The 22966-nt window shown below is 42.4% G+C and overlaps 2 protein-coding genes across 2 annotated transcripts; both read left to right on the top strand.

Moving 5' to 3' along the window:
• Positions 1-269: 269 nt before the first annotated feature.
• Positions 270-1082, top strand: LOC146059407 (uncharacterized). The gene is made up of 3 exons (XM_083171608.1): positions 270-414; positions 499-816; positions 910-1082. Exons 1-3 carry the CDS (start codon positions 270-272, stop codon positions 1080-1082), a joined length of 636 nt encoding a protein of 211 aa, XP_083027734.1.
• A 7986-nt stretch (positions 1083-9068) lies between these two features.
• CYP27B1 (cytochrome P450 family 27 subfamily B member 1) lies at positions 9069-16914 on the top strand. The gene is made up of 9 exons (XM_083171238.1): positions 9069-9416; positions 11044-11234; positions 11751-11947; positions 12301-12501; positions 13868-14031; positions 14882-15048; positions 15521-15602; positions 15918-16115; positions 16444-16914. Exons 1-9 carry the CDS (start codon positions 9213-9215, stop codon positions 16555-16557), a joined length of 1518 nt encoding a protein of 505 aa, XP_083027364.1. The 5' UTR covers positions 9069-9212; the 3' UTR covers positions 16558-16914.
• Positions 16915-22966: the final 6052 nt, after the last annotated feature.

The following is a 22966-nucleotide window of genomic DNA, read 5'->3' as shown; positions in this document are numbered from 1 at the left end:
TTAATTCAACTTGTTCATAAGGTCCTTTTTCCAGTTTAATTCCAGAATTATTGATGTATATTTTCACACTGCCATCATAGGTTACAGCTGTGAGTGGCAACCCAAAGGATGCAGACAAATGCCACAAAAGATTCAATGACTGTCGCCAGCAAACAAAGAAGAAGATGGGAAAGGTACGGCAACATGCTTTGGAGACTGGAGGAGGCTCTCCATAACATGTGAAATGGCTTCCATGGGAGGAAGTCATCCAGGCCCACTTCAATCCCATCATGGTTGAAGGAGTACCAGGTTCGGTGGAGTCTAATGTACGCCGGGCCGAAGTGTTGAATGCACAGGCAGATGCGATTCCCAGACAGCACAGAAGACGACGAGAGGAAAGACCAGCAGGAACCTCTTCGCAAAGACCTCAGGAGGGTAAGCATTTGTGATATTTAACATTTGAAAAAAAAAATTTTTAAACTTTTCAACTTACATGATTTTCTGACATTTGTATAACAGATGTTCAAGCAGAAAACACAGCAGCTGTAACTGCACCAGCTCCCACTACCATCAACCAGGAAAATCCATCCGACGAAGAATCGACGGCACAGGAGACCTTCACCCTGGAACTTTGTCCACTTAGTCACTTGGAAAGCTCAAATGTGACTGAAGACACCTTCATTGGATTTGAAGGAAGCAGTTTGCCTACTTCCCAGCAAACAGAAGAAACAACAGGATTTTCCATTCAACATCCAAGTTTCCAGCTTTCCAACCTGGATATCGTAGAGGAATCTGAGGAAGAGGAGGTGGATGCAATAAGAACACCGCCATTGCACCGTAAGCTATAATCCTTATTTTAAACCTTGTGTTGCAGTTATAAAAATTGGTCTTTTTGAAATTTCTCATACAATCTTTTCTTGATTATTGTAGCGGACTTGCAGCTGATTGAAGACATCCAGCAACGCCAGACACCATCACGTGTGCAGAGTACGTCAAATGGCAGCAGTCATCGAAGACAGCCAGAACCAGTACCGCCTCATGATGGAACAACGGATGACTGCCATGGAGAGGCACCTGGAAACGCTGGCAACATCGATGGCTGACATTGAAAGACGAAGGCAAGAGGACTGGGCAGAAATCGAAAGACGACGTCATGAAGACTGGCTGGAATCTGAACGCAGACGACAAGATGACAGCAAGGGTCTTCGAGAAAGCATTCAGATTTTGACAACGGGAATCTACAAGCTGGTAGAGAATGTCACGTGTCAACAGGAGACCTTGAGGAACATGTCTGCTTGCCAGACTCAAATCGCTGCAAGCTGCATGCTAATTGCCAACTGCCTGAGGACCAGGAATGAACAGGACTACGTGGGACAACAAAGAAGTTCAGACCTAACGACGCCACATCTACACCAGCAGCCTGTGCATCCACCTACATTCATGTATGGTCCATCCCAGTCTTACCAAGGATACTCTGGACTGTACAGCCATCCACCTCCGTCAAGCACCGTCCAAAGGCCAAGCAGACCACCAAGACACTCATCTCCTGCAAGAGCATCAACCACCCAAGCACCAGCTGAGGAGGAAGAGGAGCACACATTGTGAACACGGTTGTATATTTCCTTATATATTTTGTTTTGTATGTGTACTATCTTAATTCTTACTTATTTATGTTTATTTATGTTCTCATCCCTTCTTTCTTTTTTGTTCAATTTTGTGTGTTTATTTAACCCCTGCTTTTACATTTTCAGCTGTGTTCATAAAGGAGTTGGGCGTTACAGGTATGCAATGCATGCGCGTGCATGAATTGTAAATTGTTGGGAAATGATGAGAGCTCCTTAACAATGGTGGATGTAATAATGGGCCAAAAGAGAGCAATCTGATCCCACATTTTTCTTTTTCCAAAAAATCTTTACTTTGGTTTGTGAAATATGTTATATTGAATGCCAGATGAATCACCATTTTTCCCTAATTTTTTAAACAGATGTTGCAAAGAAGATTGGTTATAGTGGAAATCGTGACTCATCTATTTTTGAAGCGGACAGAATGAGACAACATGATCGCATAATGGTGAGTTACAATAACCATGCACTTGTGTTATCGCACCGGCCATGCGCTCGCCTCCTGCCTTTGGCCTGTGAGATAACACAACTGCACTTTGCAAGTTTTTGCGCCAGCACTGCACCATTCCACAGGCTCCACGCACCCACCCAACCGTGCACTTGTGTTATCGCACAGACCATGCGCTCGCCTCCTGCCTTTGGCCTGTGAGATAACACAACTGCACTTTGCAAGTGTTTGCGCCAGCACTGCACCATTCCACAGGCTCCACGCACCCACCCAACCGTGCACTTGTGTTATCGCACAGGCCATGCGCTCGCCTCCTGCCTTTGGCCTGTGAGATAACACAACTGCACTTTGCAAGTGTTTGCGCCAGCACTGCACCATTCCACAGGCTCCACGCACCCACCCAACCGTGCACTTGTGTTATCGCACAGGCCATGCGCTCGCCTCCTGCCTTTGGCCTGTGAGATAACACAACTGCACTTTGCAAGTGTTTGCGCCAGCACTGCACCATTCCACAGGCTCCACGCACCCACCCAAGCGTGCACTTGTGTTATCGCACCGGCCATGCGCTCGCCTCCTGCCTTTGGCCTGTGAGATAACACAACTGCACTTTGCAAGTTTTTGCGCCAGCACTGCACCATTCGACAGGCTCCACGCACCCACCCAACCGTGCACTTGTGTTATCGCACCGGCCATGCGCTCGCCTCCTGCCTTTGGCCTGTGAGATAACACAACTGCACTTTGCAAGTTTTTGCGCCAGCACTGCACCATTCCACAGGCTCCACGCACCCACCCAACCGTGCACTTGTGTTATCGCACCGGCCATGCGCTCGCCTCCTGCCTTTGGCCTGTGAGATAACACAACTGCACTTTGCAAGTTTTTGTGCCAGCACTGCACCATTCCACAGGCTCCACGCACCCACCCAACCGTGCACTTGTGTTATCGCACCGGCCATGCGCTCGCCTCCTGCCTTTGGCCTGTGAGATAACACAACTGCACTTTGCAAGTTTTTGCGCCAGTACTGCACCATTCCACAGGCTCCACGCACCCACCCAACCGTGCACTTGTGTTATCGCACAGGCCATGCGCTCGCCTCCTGCCTTTGGCCTGTGAGATAACACAACTGCACTTTGCAAGTGTTTGCGCCAGCACTGCACCATTCCACAGGCTCCACGCACCCACCCAACCGTGCACTTGTGTTATCGCACCGGCCATGCGCTCGCCTCCTGCCTTTGGCCTGTGAGATAACACAACTGCACTTTGCAAGTGTTTGCAATAAATACATTATAAATTTTTTTTATCTGTTTTTTATTACAGGTAGGTTCTACTGCAATCAAATCATGATTACAAAGTAATGAAAGACAATTCAAATTTCTCATAACAATTTTATTTTTAACATGAAACATAATTATGTAATTTTTTTCTAATAAAAAAAATAAAAATAAATAAAAGGTGTGTTAATTGTTAAAATTTTTAACAAGGTATATATGGTGTAGAATCATTGCAAGTGTCCATTAATGTTCTGAAGGTATAGCCCTTAGGTATAGGTATAGGTCCAGGGCAAGTGTCCAAAAGGTATAGGTCCAGGGCAAGTGTCCAAAAGGTCCAGGGCAAATGTAGCAAATTGTTCTCATGGTAAAGGACCAGGGCAAGTGTTCACAAATATTCGGCTGAATCTGTAAGAAAAATTATTTTCAAATATCATTTTCATTGATAAGTAGATTTATATTAAAGCACAAATGAGGATGTCTTCCTAATAGTGCGACACTCACCTGATAACAGCAGCAAGTCGATTAAAAGTAGTCATGGAGCACACATCATCAGGTCCAGCCTGTTCGAAAAGTAGGGGGTGACACACATCAGTCCACAGCCATTTGGGATCAACCGACGGAAGATGCTGGAAGAAAAAAACAGAAGGTATTATTCCAATTACACAAGGCCCCATTCCTCCTCCCACCTTCCCCATGGGGAAGCGATGCTCACCTGGTGACAGCTCCTAGGAATCAGGCAAGCGGCATCACAACAGCAGGGGTTCCCCATATATACAGGTATTCATCTATAGGCCCCAAAACTATTCCGCCTGAAGAAGCTAGAAGAGAAAAAGAAGGTATTATTAACATTACACAAGGCCCCATTCCTCCCCCCACCTTCCCCATGGGGAAGCGATGCTCACCTGGTGACAGCTCCTAGGAATCAGGCAAGCGGCATCACAACAGCAGGGGTTCCCCATATACACAGGTATTCATCTATAGGCCCCAAAACTATTCCGCCTGAAGAAGCTAGAAGAGAAAAAGAAGGTATTATTAACATTACACAAGGCCCCATTCCTCCCCCCACCTTCCCCATGGGGAAGCGATGCTCACCTGGTGACAGCTCCTAGGAATGAGGCAAGCAGCATCACAACAGCAGGGGTTCCCCATATACACAGGTATTCATCTATAGGCCCCAAAACTATTCCGCCTGAAGAAGCTAGAAGAGAAAAAGAAGGTATTATTAACATTACACAAGGCCCCATTCCTCCCCCCAGCTTCCCCATGGGGAAGCGATGCTCACCTGGTGACAGCTCCTAGGAATCAGGCAAGTGGCATCACAACAGCAGGGGTTCCCCATATACACAGGTATTCATCTATAGGCCCCAAAACTATTCCGCCTGAAGAAGCTAGAAGAGAAAAAGAAGGTATTATTAACATTACACAAGGCCCCATTCCTCCCCCCACCTTCCCCATGGGGAAGCGATGCTCACCTGGTGACAGCTCCTAGGAATCAGGCAAGCGGCATCACAACAGCAGGGGTTCCCCATATACACAGGTATTCATCTATAGGCCCCAAAACTATTCCGCCTGAAGAAGCTAGAAGAGAAAAAGAAGGTATTATTAACATTACACAAGGCCCCATTCCTCCCCCCACCTTCCCCATGGGGAAGCGATGCTCACCTGGTGACAGCTCCTAGGAATCAGGCAAGCAGCATCACAACAGCAGGGGTTCCCCATATACACAGGTATTCATCTATAGGCCCCAAAAACTATTCCAACTGAAGAAGCTAGAAGAGAAAAAGAAGGTATTATTAACATTACACAAGGCCCCATTCCTCCCCCCAGCTTCCCCATGGGGAAGCGATGCTCACCTGGTGACAGCTCCAAAGTAGCATAAGTGCAACAAAATGATCCGCAAACAACAAGGATCAACTAAACTAGTGGGCCAACAGATGTAAACAAAGTATAATCAACCACGCCAAATAAACTCTGAAAAACATGAAATAAAAATATAGATAGCATTAAAAAAATATATTTATAAAAAAAGAAGAAACTATGGAATAAAAATACTCACAGCGTGAAAAATACGTCCGGATGAGTCGAGCTCTCGCTGTATCTCGTTCATTCATACCGGTGTGCAAATCTGTAGAAAGGTCCCCATGCCGGAAAACCGCGGCATCTACAGTCACCGGCAAACGGTTTGCGATACAAATGTTGTGTAGGACACAACAGGCATTAATTATACCGCAAACCTTCGCCGGTGAGTATAAAAGGGCTCCACCGGTCTTGTCTAAACATCTGAACCGGCTTTTAAGGACACCGAAGGTTCGCTCAATTACTGCCCTCGCTGTCGTATGAGCCTTTTGGTAGTTTTCTGCAGCTTCGCCCACCGGATCAGACAATGGGGTCAGGAGCCAGTCCTTATTGGGATAACCGCCATCACCTATATCAAAAAATGAAAAAATACAATTGTAGATATTTGGATTGCAATAAGAAAAAAAAAAAAAGGAATAGGCTACTCACCTAACAGCCAGCCGTCCGGCATTCGACCGTGCTCGAAATCGGCATACAAGGCAGACTGGCTTAAAATGAACGAGTCGTGGGCCGACCCAGGAAAACCCACGAGTAAATCGGAAATTTTCATTTGGTGGTCGCAGACCACCTGAACGTTCAACGAGTGAAAATGTTTTCGATTGCGAAAACACTCCTCAGTTTCACGCGGTGGTCTGAACGCCACATGGGTGCAGTCGATCGCGCCCAGCACATTGGGGAACTTCCATTTTGAATAAAAACCAAATCTGATCTCATTCCAACCGCTCTCATGATCTGGGAATTTTATAAACTGGGTCATCAATTTGCGGAATGCCTTTATGACCTGGCCTATACAGCGCGAAAGGGTCGGCTGTGAGTATCCGCAGGTTTGGCTCAAAGTGGGCTGGAATGTGCCCGACGCCAAAAAATGCAACGCACCCAACAGTTTCTGGAAACCGCTGAGTGCGTGATTGCCCCGTTTCCGTGCGACCAGGTCTGGCTCCATGAGATCATAGAGCATGTGGATTGCCTCAGACGAAAGGCGATAATTAGATATCACCTCCGCCTCGGTGAGATCACCCAGTTCACGCCTACTACGAAAATGGCGTGGACGTGGGACTGAAACCCGCACTGCCTCACCTAATGGAGCTATCGCTGAAACACTAGTGCCATCATCCATATCTGATTCCTCCTCCACGCAGGCATTCAGCATGAACGTGACAAAAGTGTCCCTAAACAACTCCATAACTGTAGACAGTGTTAAGTAATTGCAGACAAATGCAAAAAAACGCAAATTACCCTGAAAAAACGTTTCCAAACAGCAGACTGCAAAAGCTGTGTTATCTCCTCAAAGGCCAAAACGAAGGAGTGAGGTGGGGAGGTGATTCATGGGAAAAAAACGTGTGGAGAATCATGGGTAAAATAATGCATGCTGGGTAAAAAAAAAATAAACTTATAAATCAAATATATATTTATAAAGAACTTGGAGAACAAAATGAACTTGAAGGAAACTCAAAATAAATTAAAATACACTAGTACAGTTTAAAATAACACTGCAAAAGTCTTATTACAAGAATTCAGAATACTTTTCTCCATGAAAAGATGACGAGGGATACACGGAGAGGCACGGAGAAATTTACCTAGAAATTTATTCTCCATCTTCTCATTGAATACACTCATGGAGAGTGACGGCGAGAGACGGAGAATCTACATGTAAAATCCCATTGACAACACGCGGAGAGTGGCGGCGAGTAAAAGATGGAGAGCCAGCAATAAATCACTGTTCTCCGACGGCGAAAATGTCACGTTGAATAGGGTTGCTCGCTTTTGGAGAGCAAAAGCCTCCGTCCAACGCGAGAAAAGCACAAACTCGCCATAAAACACGGCGAATTTTTCTCATTGAATACTGCCCATAAAGTAAATTAAGAATACTCTCTTCTACCAGGTGGCGTCTTATCTCCAACAGGCTCTTGTCCAATCCAGCCTCTTTGAGAATCAGTAAAATGGAGTGACAATAGCGCCTCATAGTGTAGCATGTTGAGATGCTCAAAAATAGGGATCCCACCACCAATAGCTGGACACCCTTAAGGTATACAGTTATAAGTGGTTTCCCAACCACTTGATCTGCATAGAGTATAAACCAGGATAATATGGATAAATGTACAACTAACTGAGTACTTTCTTACAGCATATCACTGCACACAACTTACTGCAGCTGCCAGCTGGTGTTCTAAGCTCCATTGGTGATTGTCTAATAGTGTGTACACACGGTAAGATATGCCTTCCGATGTTGACGATATAGTCAACATCGTGTCAGCATCGCATGCAGATCGCAAGGGCTTTAACCCTTGCGATCCTGATGTGCATTCACATATAGCAAGACAGATAGTCTTGGCTGAATTGACTACTTAGTGCAGATCTGCACTATATAGTCAAAATTGTGTCACTGCATGCATGCTGTGCTTTGCGAGTCGGATTCAGTATGAAATCCCGGCGGTCGGGATCCCGGCGTTCAAACTCCCGACGCCGGAATACCGACCGCCGAAATCCCGACAAGGGGGGGGCGTGGATCGCCCCCCCTTGCGGGCTCGCTGCGCTCGCCATGGCTGCTGGAATAGCAGAGGAAAGGCTGGACATTGCAAGCACTTCAGCAAATGCAGATGCCGGCCAAACTCTGACTTTATTTTAAAGGCGCAATCACTTACAAGGCAAAACCAGGACTTGTAAGTGATTGCTACTTTAAAAAAAAGTCTGAGTTCGGCCAGCAGCTCACACTGCCGCCAAACTCAGGCAGCATTACATTCCACCCAAAGACTTGGTTCATACTTTACTATCTAAGTGGGCACAGAGTCAGATTATAATTCTGTGCCAAGCGCAGCGAGGAACCGTGCCCGAAGCATTGCGAGGGGACACGGTACACTTATACAGTGTCCATGTAGACATATACACAAAAAAAACATGAAAAACTCATATCATCCTTCGGAGTGTCGACCATGTACATGTCGACATTCTGTCACTGTTGACCTAGTGTATGTTGACCATTCCTAGGTGCCGACTTAGACGTCGTTGTCCATCATTCCTCCCATAACCGTGAAAACTATGTATCCCATGAGTGAAGCTAAGTGCAGTTGTGTAGCTAGTATATGTGCGGTGTACTCCGCACCTACTATACCCACAGCAATGTCTGTATATTCACATCACATACTGGAAACCTGTTCCACTACTAGAATTAATAACAATAGTAAGCATTGCAATTAGCGTGATCCCCATATCCCTCTGCATTTTCCAGTCACATTATTTAAAAACACTACAATTCATTCACATTAGTTAATTAAAACTAAGCACCTGCAAAACTAACTACAACCCTCTCCATCGTCCGTATATGCACAATGCCACATTCTTCTAACTACAGACCGGCTGCCTGACGTGTGTCACCCATGATCGACTCTCTCTTTCTCTCTCTCTCACCGTGCTCAGGCGATACATGAAGCATCATAGACAGGAAATTATCCACTATACTCCTTTCTCCCCACTGTTACCAGCGCCCACGTGCAGAGTAGGCTCCAGGCATCCTCCGCACACATGCCGCCGGCTGGCATCCAATGGCCAGGCGCACGGCCACGCCCCCTGGCAGCTGAGTCCCCACCTCCAGCACGCAGAGTAGTGATCACTGCTACGGTAGTAGGTAAGAAAAGTGTGAGACGGGATGGGGGCGGGGCTAGCGGTGAATGGGCGTGTCCTCCGCTCACACATTCAGTCTACCTGGCAGTGCCAGTGAGATGCTGCGAGCTCTTACACTATATATAGCAGGGCTGGCATAGCTGGAGGATGCTGCACAGTAAGGTACCACCGGCTCACTGCCAAGGACTCACAGGGACAGAATGGCACAGTCACTTAAACTGGTTCCCAGGTCTGCACCGGTGCTCAGGACTCTCACCGATATCTTTGCTGAGTCTGTATTCAGGAGTCCAGAGAAAATCATCAAGAGACATAAGTGCCTGGCAGATGTTCCTGGACCCTCTTCCCTCAGCTTCCTGACCGACATCTTCTGCAGAGGAGGGCTGTCCCGGCTGCACCAGCTACAGGTAGGTTGATACTTTATAATGGGGCATTTGTGGGAATTATTATTCTGTACCAGTGATGCTGTCATCATTACCACACACATCTCCATAGCATTCTGCCTGGTAGTCCTGCATTATCTGCTGCTCACCTTGGCTAGGGTCCCTGGTCCTTGCACAGGTGCTGTGACAGCAGGGTGTCCCTGTAACTATCACAGTTACACTGCATATCTATATATATATATCTATCTATATATATATATATATATATATATATATATATATATTTATATTGGTATTTATATTGGTATTTATATTGGTATTTACCCTATTATTATGTTGTAATATATACTGTATACCATTATTACTGTGACATTTTATGATAGATGCAGAAGAACCTTAGTGTGTTTGTGTTTGATATATCCACAAGCAAAAGTCTGGCAGAGCATGCTGGCAGTTATAGTGCAACTGAACAACATAGGATGGCATCATGGCACATAGATCATACATGGATGTGCTTGCACAAATGGCAGCAGACTCACCCAAACATTCTTTTCAATAATGTTATAGTGCTGGCTGCCCACTAGCACCCATCTGGGAGATGGCTCTGTATAGCTGACGTATTGCTTACAGAACACATTTGCTGCTAGTAACTGAAGGCTAGAGCAGGGCAGGTTAGAACGCATGTAATCTGTCACATTAAATCCTGACTCATCCCCGTTTCCTCTCTTACTAATTTCCTTTTGCGCACAATAACTTTGTTTGTATTTATCATTTTTATGAAATGTATTAGTGTTTTTTCACCACAGCATGTGGCAATTCTTAGTACCAGTTAGGGGACAAGGCTTCCCACTCCATCATGTATCCCACATATAGATCACACCCATAGTCATCTTCAGCAATAAAACAGGGCTTGTACAATGCAGATTATTATTATTATATAATTATACAATTAATATTAATAATAACACCTACATTCAGATGGACACAAATAATAAACTCATATTTTTTTGTGGCATTGCCAAGTGGCACAAGTCTGTCCAATGATAAATCCAAACAGCAGTCCTGCCGGCATGGTGACACAGCTCAGATTGTGGCGTGCGGTGGGGTGAGGCACAGCCTTTCCTGTCCTACTAGCGCATATGTCTGCGTTTTGAATTGATAAAGTATGTCAAACATACAAATAATTTATAAAAAAATCTTATTTCTATTATTTTATTCATTTTTATAGTCAAAACGCTGGAGTAAAAAGTCTATGGCAGGTGAGGCAGTGCCTCACCTGGCTACCTTTTCTGCACATCTCTTATCAAAACTCAGTGAATCTCCAGCAGCACACAGTGCTGCACATGTGTATAATGCTGGTATGTACCCCATGGCTCATATATTGTGTGCATATCTGGCTCTGGTACTTGCCAGGGACTCTTGAGCCATTTACCTCACCGCACGTACATGGATTTTAACTGGTAAATTCTGCAAGGAGAGGAAGTGGTAGAATCTCAGGGAAATGTGTAAATGTTGATACCTACCAAGCACATACACTGCATAAACCTGTTACTGTATAACTACAATAATGTGCAGATCTGCAGCAAATCATACCGAATTGTACATGAAGTCTTGAGTCGTAACCATTGCACTTTTGTTTCTCTACCTCTAGTTACAAGGAAAAGCCAAGTATGGACCAGTATGGAAGGCAAGTTTTGGACCGATCCTGACTGTGCATGTGGCAGATCCAGCACTCATTGAACAGGTTTTACGACAAGAAGGAAAACATCCCATTCGGTCTGATATGTCATCGTGGAAAGACTACAGGCAGTGCAGGGGACATTCATATGGACTGCTTACAGCGTACGTGTCCTACTAAACTTATTATAGCATGGCCAGAGTTTTGATCGACATAATATAGACCAGAATTAGCCAATGTGTTGTAAAACTACAAATCCAAGGCAGATATTTGTATGCAATTTGGGGCCTAATTCAATAGTGATCATAACGGGGCGAATTTGGCTCCATTACAATGGTGGGGGGTTTGCGCATGCATGTATTTGCGCAATACAGACCCCAGCCATTCGCTCCAGAGGGGGTGGGTGGGTGCGGACATTTGGCCGGTGACGTTTCAGGGCTTTCTAAGCAGCGAACGACCACTGCTTAGTGAGCCGTGCTGAATGAGGCCCTTGGTGTGTTGTACTTGCACAGAAGTTGGATACCTACAGATTATTTTATCCAGCTTTTTGCTTCCCACTACATTTGCATAGTTTTGCCAGTTTACTTGGATCATTGCAGCTCATTGTATATATGATATAATATAAGATTATTATGTGCCTATTATTGATTATATACATTTGGTTATGTGATCCTTTCCAGTGAGGGGGAGGAGTGGCAGCAGTTCCGCAGTATTCTGGGCAAACATATGCTGAAGCCCAAAGAGGTGGAAGGTTACAGTGACGTACTCAATGATGTGGTTGGTGACCTGATAAAGAAAATCAACCACCAGCGGAGTAAAGATCCAAACCACGTTGTCAAAGACATCGCCAGCGAGTTCTACAGGTTCGGCTTAGAAGGTAAAATGTCGATATTGATTTTGACATTGATTATATGAGGCTTATTGACTTCCTGGTCTAAAGAATTATGGGGCAGATGTATTAAGCCTTAACAAGAGATAAATGCCAGGGTGATAAGGAGAGATAAACATCCAGCCAATCACCTGCTAACTTACTTTTTTCAAACACATCTTGTAACATGGCAGTTAGCAGGTGATTGGCTGGATGTTTATCTCTCCTTATCACCCTGGCATGTATCTCTTGTTAAGGCTTAATACATCTGCCCCTATATTTCTTCTTGTAGCTTAATATGACTTTGCTTAATAAACAAGGATAAGCATGTAATAATCATTCGTTTTTATATCTTCCTTTAGGCATTTCCTCTGTACTGTTTGAATCCCGAATTGGTTGCTTGGAGAACACAGTCCCGAAAGAAACCGAGAAGTTCATTCAATCCATCAACACTATGTTTGTGATGACCCTCCTAACCATGGCAATGCCCAAATTTCTGCACAAAATTTTCAAAAAGCCTTGGCAGAAGTTCTGTGAATCCTGGGATTACATGTTCGCTTTCGGTAAGGTTCTGTATATGAAGTTCTATATGTATAGTATATACAGTATGCTATACATGTCTATTACAGTACTCTTATTTTAGAAACCACACCTCAGTTTTCATGGATTGATCTATTTTTGTTCACCAGTGCATAATAGGTTTCTTATAGACATATATTATATTTAAAATAACATTTTGAATGATAAATGTTATATAAGATGTAGTCGATAATACATTTATGGTTATTTAACTATTTTCTGTAGCGAATCAGGATGATGTAAGCGTCAGGATGATGTAAGTGTGCTGTCTTTGGTACATCAGCTGTTGAAGCAATCAGGCCAAAGTCTATAGTGATTGGTCTCTTTTTGGTTGTATAAAGGACCAATCACGTTACATCAACCAGTTTGACTTTTGTGAATTCTGAATACAAAGGTCTTTGACCTGCAATGGTCAAACAGTGAGAGTAGAAGATTACAGGGCTTTGTATATTGATGAGAACAATTAAGATATATTTGCATGTTGCTATTTTTCAAAAATATACTTTGAACATAGATAAACATTTGTGGTGTTAGATGAAGAGAACGATGGCAGCTTGTTACACTGATGGTTAGAATTTTTCCATAATGAAATGTGGTCCATTCCTTTTTCAGTGTCTCCTGTCAGGGCACCTCTAGGCCAAAAGTTTCTTATTGATAAATTTAAAAAACTTAAAATTAAGTAAATTGTGTTTATGCATGCTCTACTTTGCCACAATTCGGCCACGTGTGTTTGTTTGCCATGCCAAAATCACAGCCAGGGTGCGGAATCGCCACACTGAGACATCGCCACTCAATGCTTTTCTATGAGCCGTGTGAGCGAAGTAGACAAACGCATGTGGTGACGGGATCGCGCCAATCGTCACAGAAGTCACATGTGGCGATTGGTGCAGCAATAATGAGCATCTGCATGTCATCCTTAGGTTGATGGACAGGATTTGCTTCTATTTGTCCACATAATATATGATTGTCAGCCACCAACACTGGTTTTGCCGATTACATTGACCATAAATACATTTAATTGGTCCAGGACAACCAATACAAGGCACCTCTGCAGGTGTCTCGTGGCAACCCCAGGGTGCCACTACACACAGTTCAGGAACCACTGTCCTAAGTACAGTACTTAACCTACCGTATAATTAGGAAACCATTGAAATCGTAGCTACTAAATGAACTGTATTTAAAAAGTATCTTTACAAATATCTATGTAAGAATTTTGAAGTTTTAAGGATTTAAAATATTTGATGTTATCCATAATATATTTAAAAAAAATGTCAAGAAAATCTGTAAATCTGTTCTATCTTATATATGAATGGAATAATAACAGAGACCATCAATTATTTTGTGTTGCAGCTAAAGGTCATATTGACCAAAGAATGGCAGATGTAGCGGAGAAGGTAGCACAAGGGAAGGAAGTGGAAGGAAAATACCTGACTTATTATCTGGCTCAGGAGAAAATCCCCATGAAAGCTGTGTATGGCAATGTGACTGAGCTGCTGCTGGCAGGAGTGGATACGGTGAGGCTTCCTACACTTTGTACTGTATTCCTGATATCAGGATGCGCAATAAGTGTTAGGTTACTAGAACTTTTAGGGGTACATTCGATCTAAAGATCTAAAGATGTATAGGGCAGTGTGTGCTCCATACACGCTGCCTGATTTGTCAGGACTGACATCACAAATAGGCCCGCCCACTGAGATGTCAATCACCGGCAGCTCTCGGCACGGCTGTGTGTGTGCAGCAGATCGCCCACACACAGGGAAAGATGTGCCGATATAGAAGATTATAGTTGGTCATAACTGCAGCTTCAACCTTATTTTAATCATTCTTTTTATTGTAAGTTTACTATATTGTTTTAAGTTTATTAAGTAACATTGTACTTTTATTTATCTAGTTTATGACAAGCTTTAAAATATTCGATTAAATGCATTTTTAGACCTATGCAATTAAAGTACCTTTTTTATGACTAGTCAAAAAAAAGTATGGTTGAAATATTACATGCCAATCCACGTGTTTTTTTGTCGAAATTGGGGCAACTTTCGTCCGTTTGTAGTCATTTCTCGATAATGCAGTTATGACTTTAAGAAAAAGTCAAACTGCACTGGGGAAAAATGACTAAAAACCTTTGAAAACGGCCGCAACTGAATACAAAATTCTAGCTGATTAAAAGAAAAAAAAAAGTAACTAACTGAATACCCCCCTAAGTTGGAAGTTATATTTAAAACTATGTTTTTCTGGTCAAGAAAATGTAAATGGCTAATATAAAACTGATTTATGTGATATTTATGCTGCATTGTTGTTAATGTGGGATTTTTTTACATTTTGGTGATTACAATTGTTAATAAATTCTTTTTTTTTCCGTGGCAGATTTCAAGTACCCTCTCCTGGAGTCTGTATGAATTAGCACGACATCCGGAAATCCAGTCCTCTCTGTATGCGGAGATTAGGGATGTGTTACAGGGCCGGATCATAGCAACTGCAGCTGATGTAGCCAAAATGCCCCTGATGAAAGCAGTTGTGAAAGAGGTGTTAAGGTAGGAACCACATTTATAAAGAAAACAATGATAAACATTAAAGGACTAATGACATGGGTGGTTGTTGTATCTAGTTATAGACAGATCACTAGCTTCTACATATTTCTATGTAAGCTAATGAGCAAAAGGGTTAAGGCATTTTGAGGATGATTCAGGTTGGTTTGCAAAAGCAGGAGGGGCTGATACACATGTGTAGTGAGAGAGTTACATTTGGGTGAGTTATTTTTTTCTGTGCAGAGTAAATACTGGCTGCTTTAATTTTACACTGCAATTTAGATTTCAGTTTGAACACACCCCACCCAAATCTAACTCTCTCTGCAAATGTTACATCTGCGCGACCTGCAGTGCAACATGGATTTGCCCATTAGAGAGAGATTTTGCTTTTGCAAACGCATCTGAATTAGGCCCTTAATATTTTAGCGGTCAACATTGTTCTTGAAAAACAGACCTAAGCTATCTTCTTCCTTTCTAGGCTGTACCCTGTTATCCCTGGCAATGCTCGCGTCATATCAGACAGAGACATTGAAGTAGGAGAGTACATTATACCAAAGAAGGTGAGTTCAAAACTACATGATCTGTCCCATATATAATAACCACAGTCCATATATAGTAACCACAGTCCATATACAGTATTGATTGTAAAGGGGTCTATGTACTAAGCCTTGGGTAGAGATAAGTGAATGGAAATAAAGTACCAGCCAACCATCTTCAAACAGTTATTTGTCAAACACAGCCTGTAACATGGTGGTTAGAAGCTGATTGGCTGGCACTTTATCTCTCGCCACTATTTCTTTCTCCAAAGCTTAGTAAATAAACCCCCTAAGATTCTTAAAACACAGTAATAACAGAAGCGTATTTTCCTGTTACAGACACTTATTACCCTCTGCCACTACGCTACGTCGAGAGATGAAAAGTATTTCTCAAAGGCCAATGAGTTCCACCCAGAGCGCTGGCTGAACAAAGATGCATCTCATCACCCATATGCTTCTATCCCATTTGGGTTCGGCAAACGCAGTTGCATCGGGAGGCGGATCGCCGAGTTAGAGGTCTATCTTGCACTTTCCCGGGTAAGTGGACATCATTATTGGTTTGGAAATGTTAAACATCCAGTCAACACTCTCAGTTGTTATTTTATTGTTAAATTATTCTGTAATATTATTAGCATCATAATCTATGCAAACCCCCTCCTAAACATCGGTGTCCTTAACTGGCTCTTGACAAGACTACCACCTCTTTTGTGGATACTGCCAAATTGCCACCATTGATATGGGCAAGGTAGATAGCTGGTGTGTTTAGATGGCATTGGAAATGCAATAGGATTATGGGTTTTTTCTCTAATTGAAATTATTGGATTCTCTTTTACACCAATTAATGGCCTATTATTTTCCATTACAGATTCTCACCCATTTTGAGCTGAAATCGGAATATCCAGGAACTTTGGTGAAGCCCATGACCAGAACATTGCTAGTACCAGAAAAAGAAATCAACATACAGTTTCTGGAACGATGACCACACCCGCTGTTGAATTTTGTTTGTCATGTACCTCACGGGGGACTGCTTTCTTCAGTTACATACTGTTGAGAAGATTAGCTATGCAAAGCATGTGAAGACAACTAAGTAGATGACACTTATGGATTAAAGGAAACATGGACATGGGACAGTAAATACTGTAATTGTCTAAAAAATTCACGACTGGCCTCTCTTCCCAAATATTCCCAAACATTCCTTACCTCCAATAATTCCAGTGCTGTTAATTATATTTTATAGAAAATATTTATAATGTGTATATTTAAGACCTATTTATTTATATGTTTAAATGTTTTTTTATTTTATTTTTGTAAATATCCGTAATATTTTATTTTTAATGTTTGAAGCTTTAGTGTTGGCATTACAATGTTTAATGTCAACAAACATCGTATATGCAGTTGACAAAGTTTTTTGATATTTTTTTAATATTTATTTTATATTATGCAAATAAATATTTGTTTTTTATATATACTACTTTGTGTTTTTTGTATTTTGCTGCACAGAATTGTGTCATTTCAAAGAAAATGTAAAACTTAAATGAATGGTTTTTTTTTTTCAAATGAAGTAATATTTTCATATAATATGATATATCACATGTGGGTTGTGTGCAACAGTTTCCCAAGCATATTATAAATACTCACCTTGCAACATTTAAGAATGTTGTAATTGTAACATAAATCAAACATTGGGTAATAAGTTTTATTTAGAAAACTATGTAGCAGTAGCCATTAGGGACGGGAGGGTGGATGAGGGTTGTTAATAGCCTACAAGAAACTAATAAGGACCTTATTCAGGTTCATTCGCATGGCCGATGTTTGTTCATGTGTATGCCCTGGGTGCTTGCACCCAGATTGCGGGCAGGGGGTGCTGGGATTGCCATTAGCATATGGGAACGCCCAGCATCTCATGGGCGTTCCCATGACAATGCTGGGCGTTCTCATGCTAATGAGACCGTGACGGACATGCAAATTTGCATCCGAGCGAATGAACCAGAATAAACCCCTAAATCCATATTTAAACCAATCCCAGTTTCCAGTGGAAAATGCTAAATTATTTCTTGCTTGCTGTGTGCTACAGATATTTGTTAAGGAAAAAGCTTTTTGATATATTGTAATTTGACTATTTTCCCTGAAACATTTTTGCCCGTTGAGTTAAATGGATGTCCTGGTTTTCTCATTAAAAATGATAAGTCCCTTTGTTTAGCATGAAATAGGCAAAATGTCATTTGCCTACAGGGTGTCACATAAAGTTCTAAGCCTTGCTTAGGTAAAGCTGCAAAAAGGCTCACACAAAAACATTCTTATTAGAAATCTATAACAGTCATCTGCAAACCAAATTTATCTGCAAACCCTCCAGAATCATGCTATCATGGTGGTTCTGTGGATTCGGTATGAAATCCCGACGGTTAAAATCCCGACAGGGTCGAAATCCCGAATGGGTCATAATACCGACAAGGACAAAATCCCGACATTTAAAATCCTGACAAGGACAAAATTCCGACATTTAAAATCCCGACAGGGTCAAAATACCGACATATAGAATGTACAGGTGAAACAGTCAACATGACTTTCCGTTGACAGGTCGTGAGGTCGACATGGGTTTTTTCACTGTTTTTTTACCCCAATGTCGACACAGTCGACATGGACACAGTTGGAGGTGAACCTCAGCCCCTCGGATAGCTCGCTTCGCTCGCAATGCTTCGGGCACACTATTTTATTCTCCCACCACGCCCTAGTGGATGTAGGGCATGAAATACCGCCTGTTGGCACATGTCCGGTCAAAAGACAGTGAAAAAACCCATGTCGACCTTGCAATGCGATGAGATGCAATACTGTATACAATAATTGTACTGTGTATGGGCACCTTTATCACTGCTTCATACATTTATCCCACTTTGTCAACTGTTGTTGTTTACATGTGAGTCTTCCTGTAGTATTATTATTAGTATTATTATTAATATTATTATTACATTTTATTTATTAGGCGCCACAAGTGGTTCACAGCACCATCCATGTGGTACACATTAGAACAATACAAGGTACACAGAACACATTACAGTAACTGAAAAAGTAAAATAGAGCACAGGTAACAATTAGCAGCAAAATTCTCATCACACAATACAGCTGTGATGTAGGGAAGCAGAGATGTTGTTCATGTACTAACTTGGGTGGGCTTAGAACAGATGTGGGAAGGAAGTAAGCATGGCCTAACCCTTACCTTAACTTACATTAGTGCCCTTCTTAGTGTATAACCCTTATTCTTCCTCCTGCAGCCTAAACCTTACCTCCCCCCTCCACCACCCCAAGCAGGTAAACCTAACCACATTAAGAGCTACAATCCCAGTAATTTCAAGATACAGTAGTAAGAGTCCTAACCCTAATCCTTGCAGCCTAACCTTAACAGCAGAACCACTACATGGCAATAACCCATGTCATTGCTGGGTTGATGACGTATCAACCCGGGTCGAGGTGCAGTGTGAAAGCACCATATAAAATTTCCTAGGTCCAGCAACCTGTTTACACTATGTAGGAGGCAGCACTTGGATACGTCAGCTCCAAAAGCTAACTCCTCCCCCGCCCCCGATTATACATCGCCACCCTGCCCCCATCTGTCATCAGCATCCCAGCTTATTAATGGGTCCCTGTGTGGGCCTAAACATCTCATATTCTTGGTAACTCCAGGGATGTACCCATGTCCAAATCCCTGGTGATACCCAGCATTTGCGATGTGAAAAGGGAATTATCTGAATAGCCTATCCTTAACTCGAACCACCAAGCCTATCCTTAATACCCTAACCAAATCTCCTAAATTAACTTACCATAACCCCTAAACTTAACCAACCATAACATCCTATCTCAAATACCCTAAACCAATCCCCTAAACTAACCCTAATACCATAACTCCTAACCTAAACAAACCCTAACACCTTCCTATCCTAAATACCCTAATTCAATCCTCTAAACCAACCCTAGCCCCTTAATGAAACCCTAATAACCCCAAATACTCTAATACCATAACCCTAATACAGGTCGGGTCTCCTTTATCCTGTATTCCAAAAACCATGGGTTTTTCTTGGGGGGGGGGCTCCTCCCCCCGGCTTTTTCATACTTACTTCGTCCCCCAATGTCCACGGTGGCCTTCAGGATCCACTTCAGCTGCATCTCCAGTCCCAGGGGTGCATTGCGCCCGCGCACTCGCACATGGCACCCCTGGGACTTGAGGTGCCACTGAAGAGGATCCTAAAGGCCACCGTAGACGAAGGGGGACACCATGGATGTCGGGGGACCACATGGGACCAGGTAAGTGTGGAAAAAAATATTTAATAATAAGGAATACTCAACCTGTAACATAACCCTAAAGATCATACAGGATGGACAATATTGTTCTTATCTGCCATCAAATTCTATATTTGCGTTTACATATTTTGTTTAATAAATAGTACAACAATAGTTATTTTTATTCTTTTTATAAAATGGACCAAACAATAATGTATCACAATAATGTATCCCAACACACAATGTAATAGGATTCCATTCAGCTGCTCCTTTGTATTTTGGTAAGGCACAAAATGTCTCAGGCTCATTGTGAAGAGCTACAGTATGTCTGTATTTTTCAAATGACTGTACAGCCTAATCTTCTGATGCAGTCTAAAACATGAATTGTTATACAATGCTCAGAAACAAGTTGGTACAGCAAACAATAACCAGAGTGTTTTTTTCCATCAAAATGAATATATTTAATACATGACGAACCAAAACATAACAATATCTTACATTTAGATTGTTTGAATCAGATCTACCTTTATTATTTCTTTTACGTGGATGTTGAATAAATGTGCTTACATATGAAAATATTTGAAAATACATAAACCTGTCCATTAAGTCTGTTTTCACTAGATTTTAATGTTTAGCAATATATAAAAATAAATAAATCACATTTATGTAACATTTTAACACGTGAGTACACGTGATAGGAATAGTGAACCTTTTTGTGTAGGGATTGGGAATAAGGAAAGTTGAGAGAGTAATGCTAATGCCACCAAGTCTATTAAGGATGTCTATGAGGATCCTTGTTGTACTTAATGCAGGTGGCATTAAGTACCCCCATACTTTCCCTTGAGGCATACTTCCCTACTTTGCTGCCCCCTCCTCCTTGTACTATATTGTGGGTGGCAAAGGGGGCCTCCAGGGAAAGCAGGGGACTTGCCCCTCTTCCCGAGGTGGGGCTGGGAGTACCCCCCAATTTTTTTGGGAGCCTCCATGCCATTCCAGAATGTTTGTCAAGTATGCCTTAAGGGGTTGAAAAGTGGGTATTGGTGGCAATATGGGGGAGGGGGTGCAGTAAGTGGAAGTTTTGCCTAGGGTGTTGTGAAGCCTTACACCGGCCCTGCGTGTAAGGGTGGTATCTTATCACAGTACCACTCTTGCATAAACAGAGCTCTTCAGTACAACCTATTCTGCATGGCTAGGTGCTTGATGCTATACAGCTGTGTGTATGATTAAAACACCTGAATTCAATAACTAACAGGTGCTGCCAAATATTTTTGTCCATATAGTGTAGCTCCAGTAGCCATATAAAATGCATGTTAGTGGGCGATAGGCATTATAATGGGTATGTAAGAAGATTTGGGGACATTTATGTCTGGCATCTTTGTATTAGATGTACCTTCATTATGTCACCGTCTAGATGGACCTGGGGGCAAAAGGTCAAAAGCTTATTAGCCATCCCCCCACCAAACAAATCAGGAAACGTTATTTGTAAAAATGAATGTGCAGTACACTATAGTCATGCATTTAATTCATGCAGATGTATTTGATTGGGTGTGTCTCTTAGACGTACAGTAACTGCTAATCAGACATGGCCTGGGGCCATCATCATCATCATCATCAGGATTTTAGTACAGTATGCAGATTAGGAAACATCGTATAAATAAATTAATCTGCTGTAATAATAAAAAATAAATAAAAAAGCAGAACTTTCCAGCTGATGCCAGGGGAGTTACATACTGGTAAGTGCAAGGCTGTTGTCACTGAATCACCATTCAACAAGATTTCCTGTCCTGTTGTTACCCTGTGCAAGCTGTGACTGACTGTGTACTGCAATAGAACTAGGGATGTGCCCCGGGCACTTTACATGTTCCGTAAAACACGTTTTGGGTATGTATCTCGGGCAGTGTTTTGGATCTGGATTTGTTCCAAAACACCAGCATTTTCGTGTTTTTTGTATTGTGTTTTGGGTTCTGATTTAAAAAAAAAAAAAGCATAAAAACTGCTAAAATTTTAGTATTTTTTTTTTTTTTTGCTCCTACGCTATTATTAACCTCAATATCATTCATTTCCACTCATGTCCAGTCTATTCTAAACACCTCACACCTCACAATATTGTTTTTAGGGCAAAAGGTTGCACCAAGGTAGCTGGATAACTATGCTAAGCCACACAAGTGGGCGGCACAAACACGTGGCTAAACTAGAAGTGGCACTGCAGCAGCAGACAGGATGGCTGTTTGAAAAACTAGGCCCCAAAAAGCACATAATGGGGGAAAAAAGTGCAAGATGGAACTGTCCTTGGGAACTCTCACCCACCCTTGTTGCGTAAATAGGACATGCAATAATTTCAGCTACAGGGTCTGCCACACGCCTGTGGCTGAAATGATTGGTTTGTTTGGGCCCCACAAGAAAAGAATCAAGTCACCTCTCCCTGCACAAACTGGCTCTATAGAGGCAAGATGTCGTCCTCATCCTTATCCAATTCATTTTGATCAACATCATCTTCTCTACGTTTTGTGGAAGCAACCTTCTACACTGCTCACTGACCAGGTACCCTGCTGCATTAAAACTCTTTCAGAGTACACACTGGAGGGGGGATAACTCAGGTAAAATAGAGCCAATTTGACTTTGTACAGGAGATTCCAAACTGCCTTTTTTGTCCTTCCAGTACAGGTAAGGACTGTCTGACTTGTCTACTTGGATGCTGTCACCAAAGTAATCCTCCACCACAGTGATGGGAAGGTCCAGCATCACAACCACCAACACCCTTTGACTCTCCTTGGGGATTTGTGATAAAATGTCTTTAGGAGGGTGCGGTTGTTTGCAGTTGCTGCCCGCGGTGTGTGCTATGCTCGGTCCTGTGTCCGTAATACACAGTTAGCATGGACGTAGTAACTGATACCAGCTTCCTATCGAAGGTCATTGGGAAGAATATCAAATTTACAACCACCAATGGATGTTTTCAGAGCATGCCAATGAGTATTGATGCGAGCTGTACCATCACTTTAAAAAAAGTTAAGGATTTAGCAACTGGGAAAAAAGTGTCTGGAACAAAAATCCTCTTTGGGCATACCATTCTTAAAGTGGAACCAAGAAGAATCGTCTGGTCCTTCAAGTCAAGAGCC

The sequence above is a fragment of the Crinia signifera genome, chromosome 2, assembly GCF_055691185.1.
Source record: "Crinia signifera chromosome 2, ASM5569118v1, whole genome shotgun sequence".
In the NCBI taxonomy this organism is placed as follows: Eukaryota; Metazoa; Chordata; class Amphibia; order Anura; family Myobatrachidae; genus Crinia; species Crinia signifera.
This window is presented reverse-complemented; position numbering and strand designations above follow the sequence as displayed.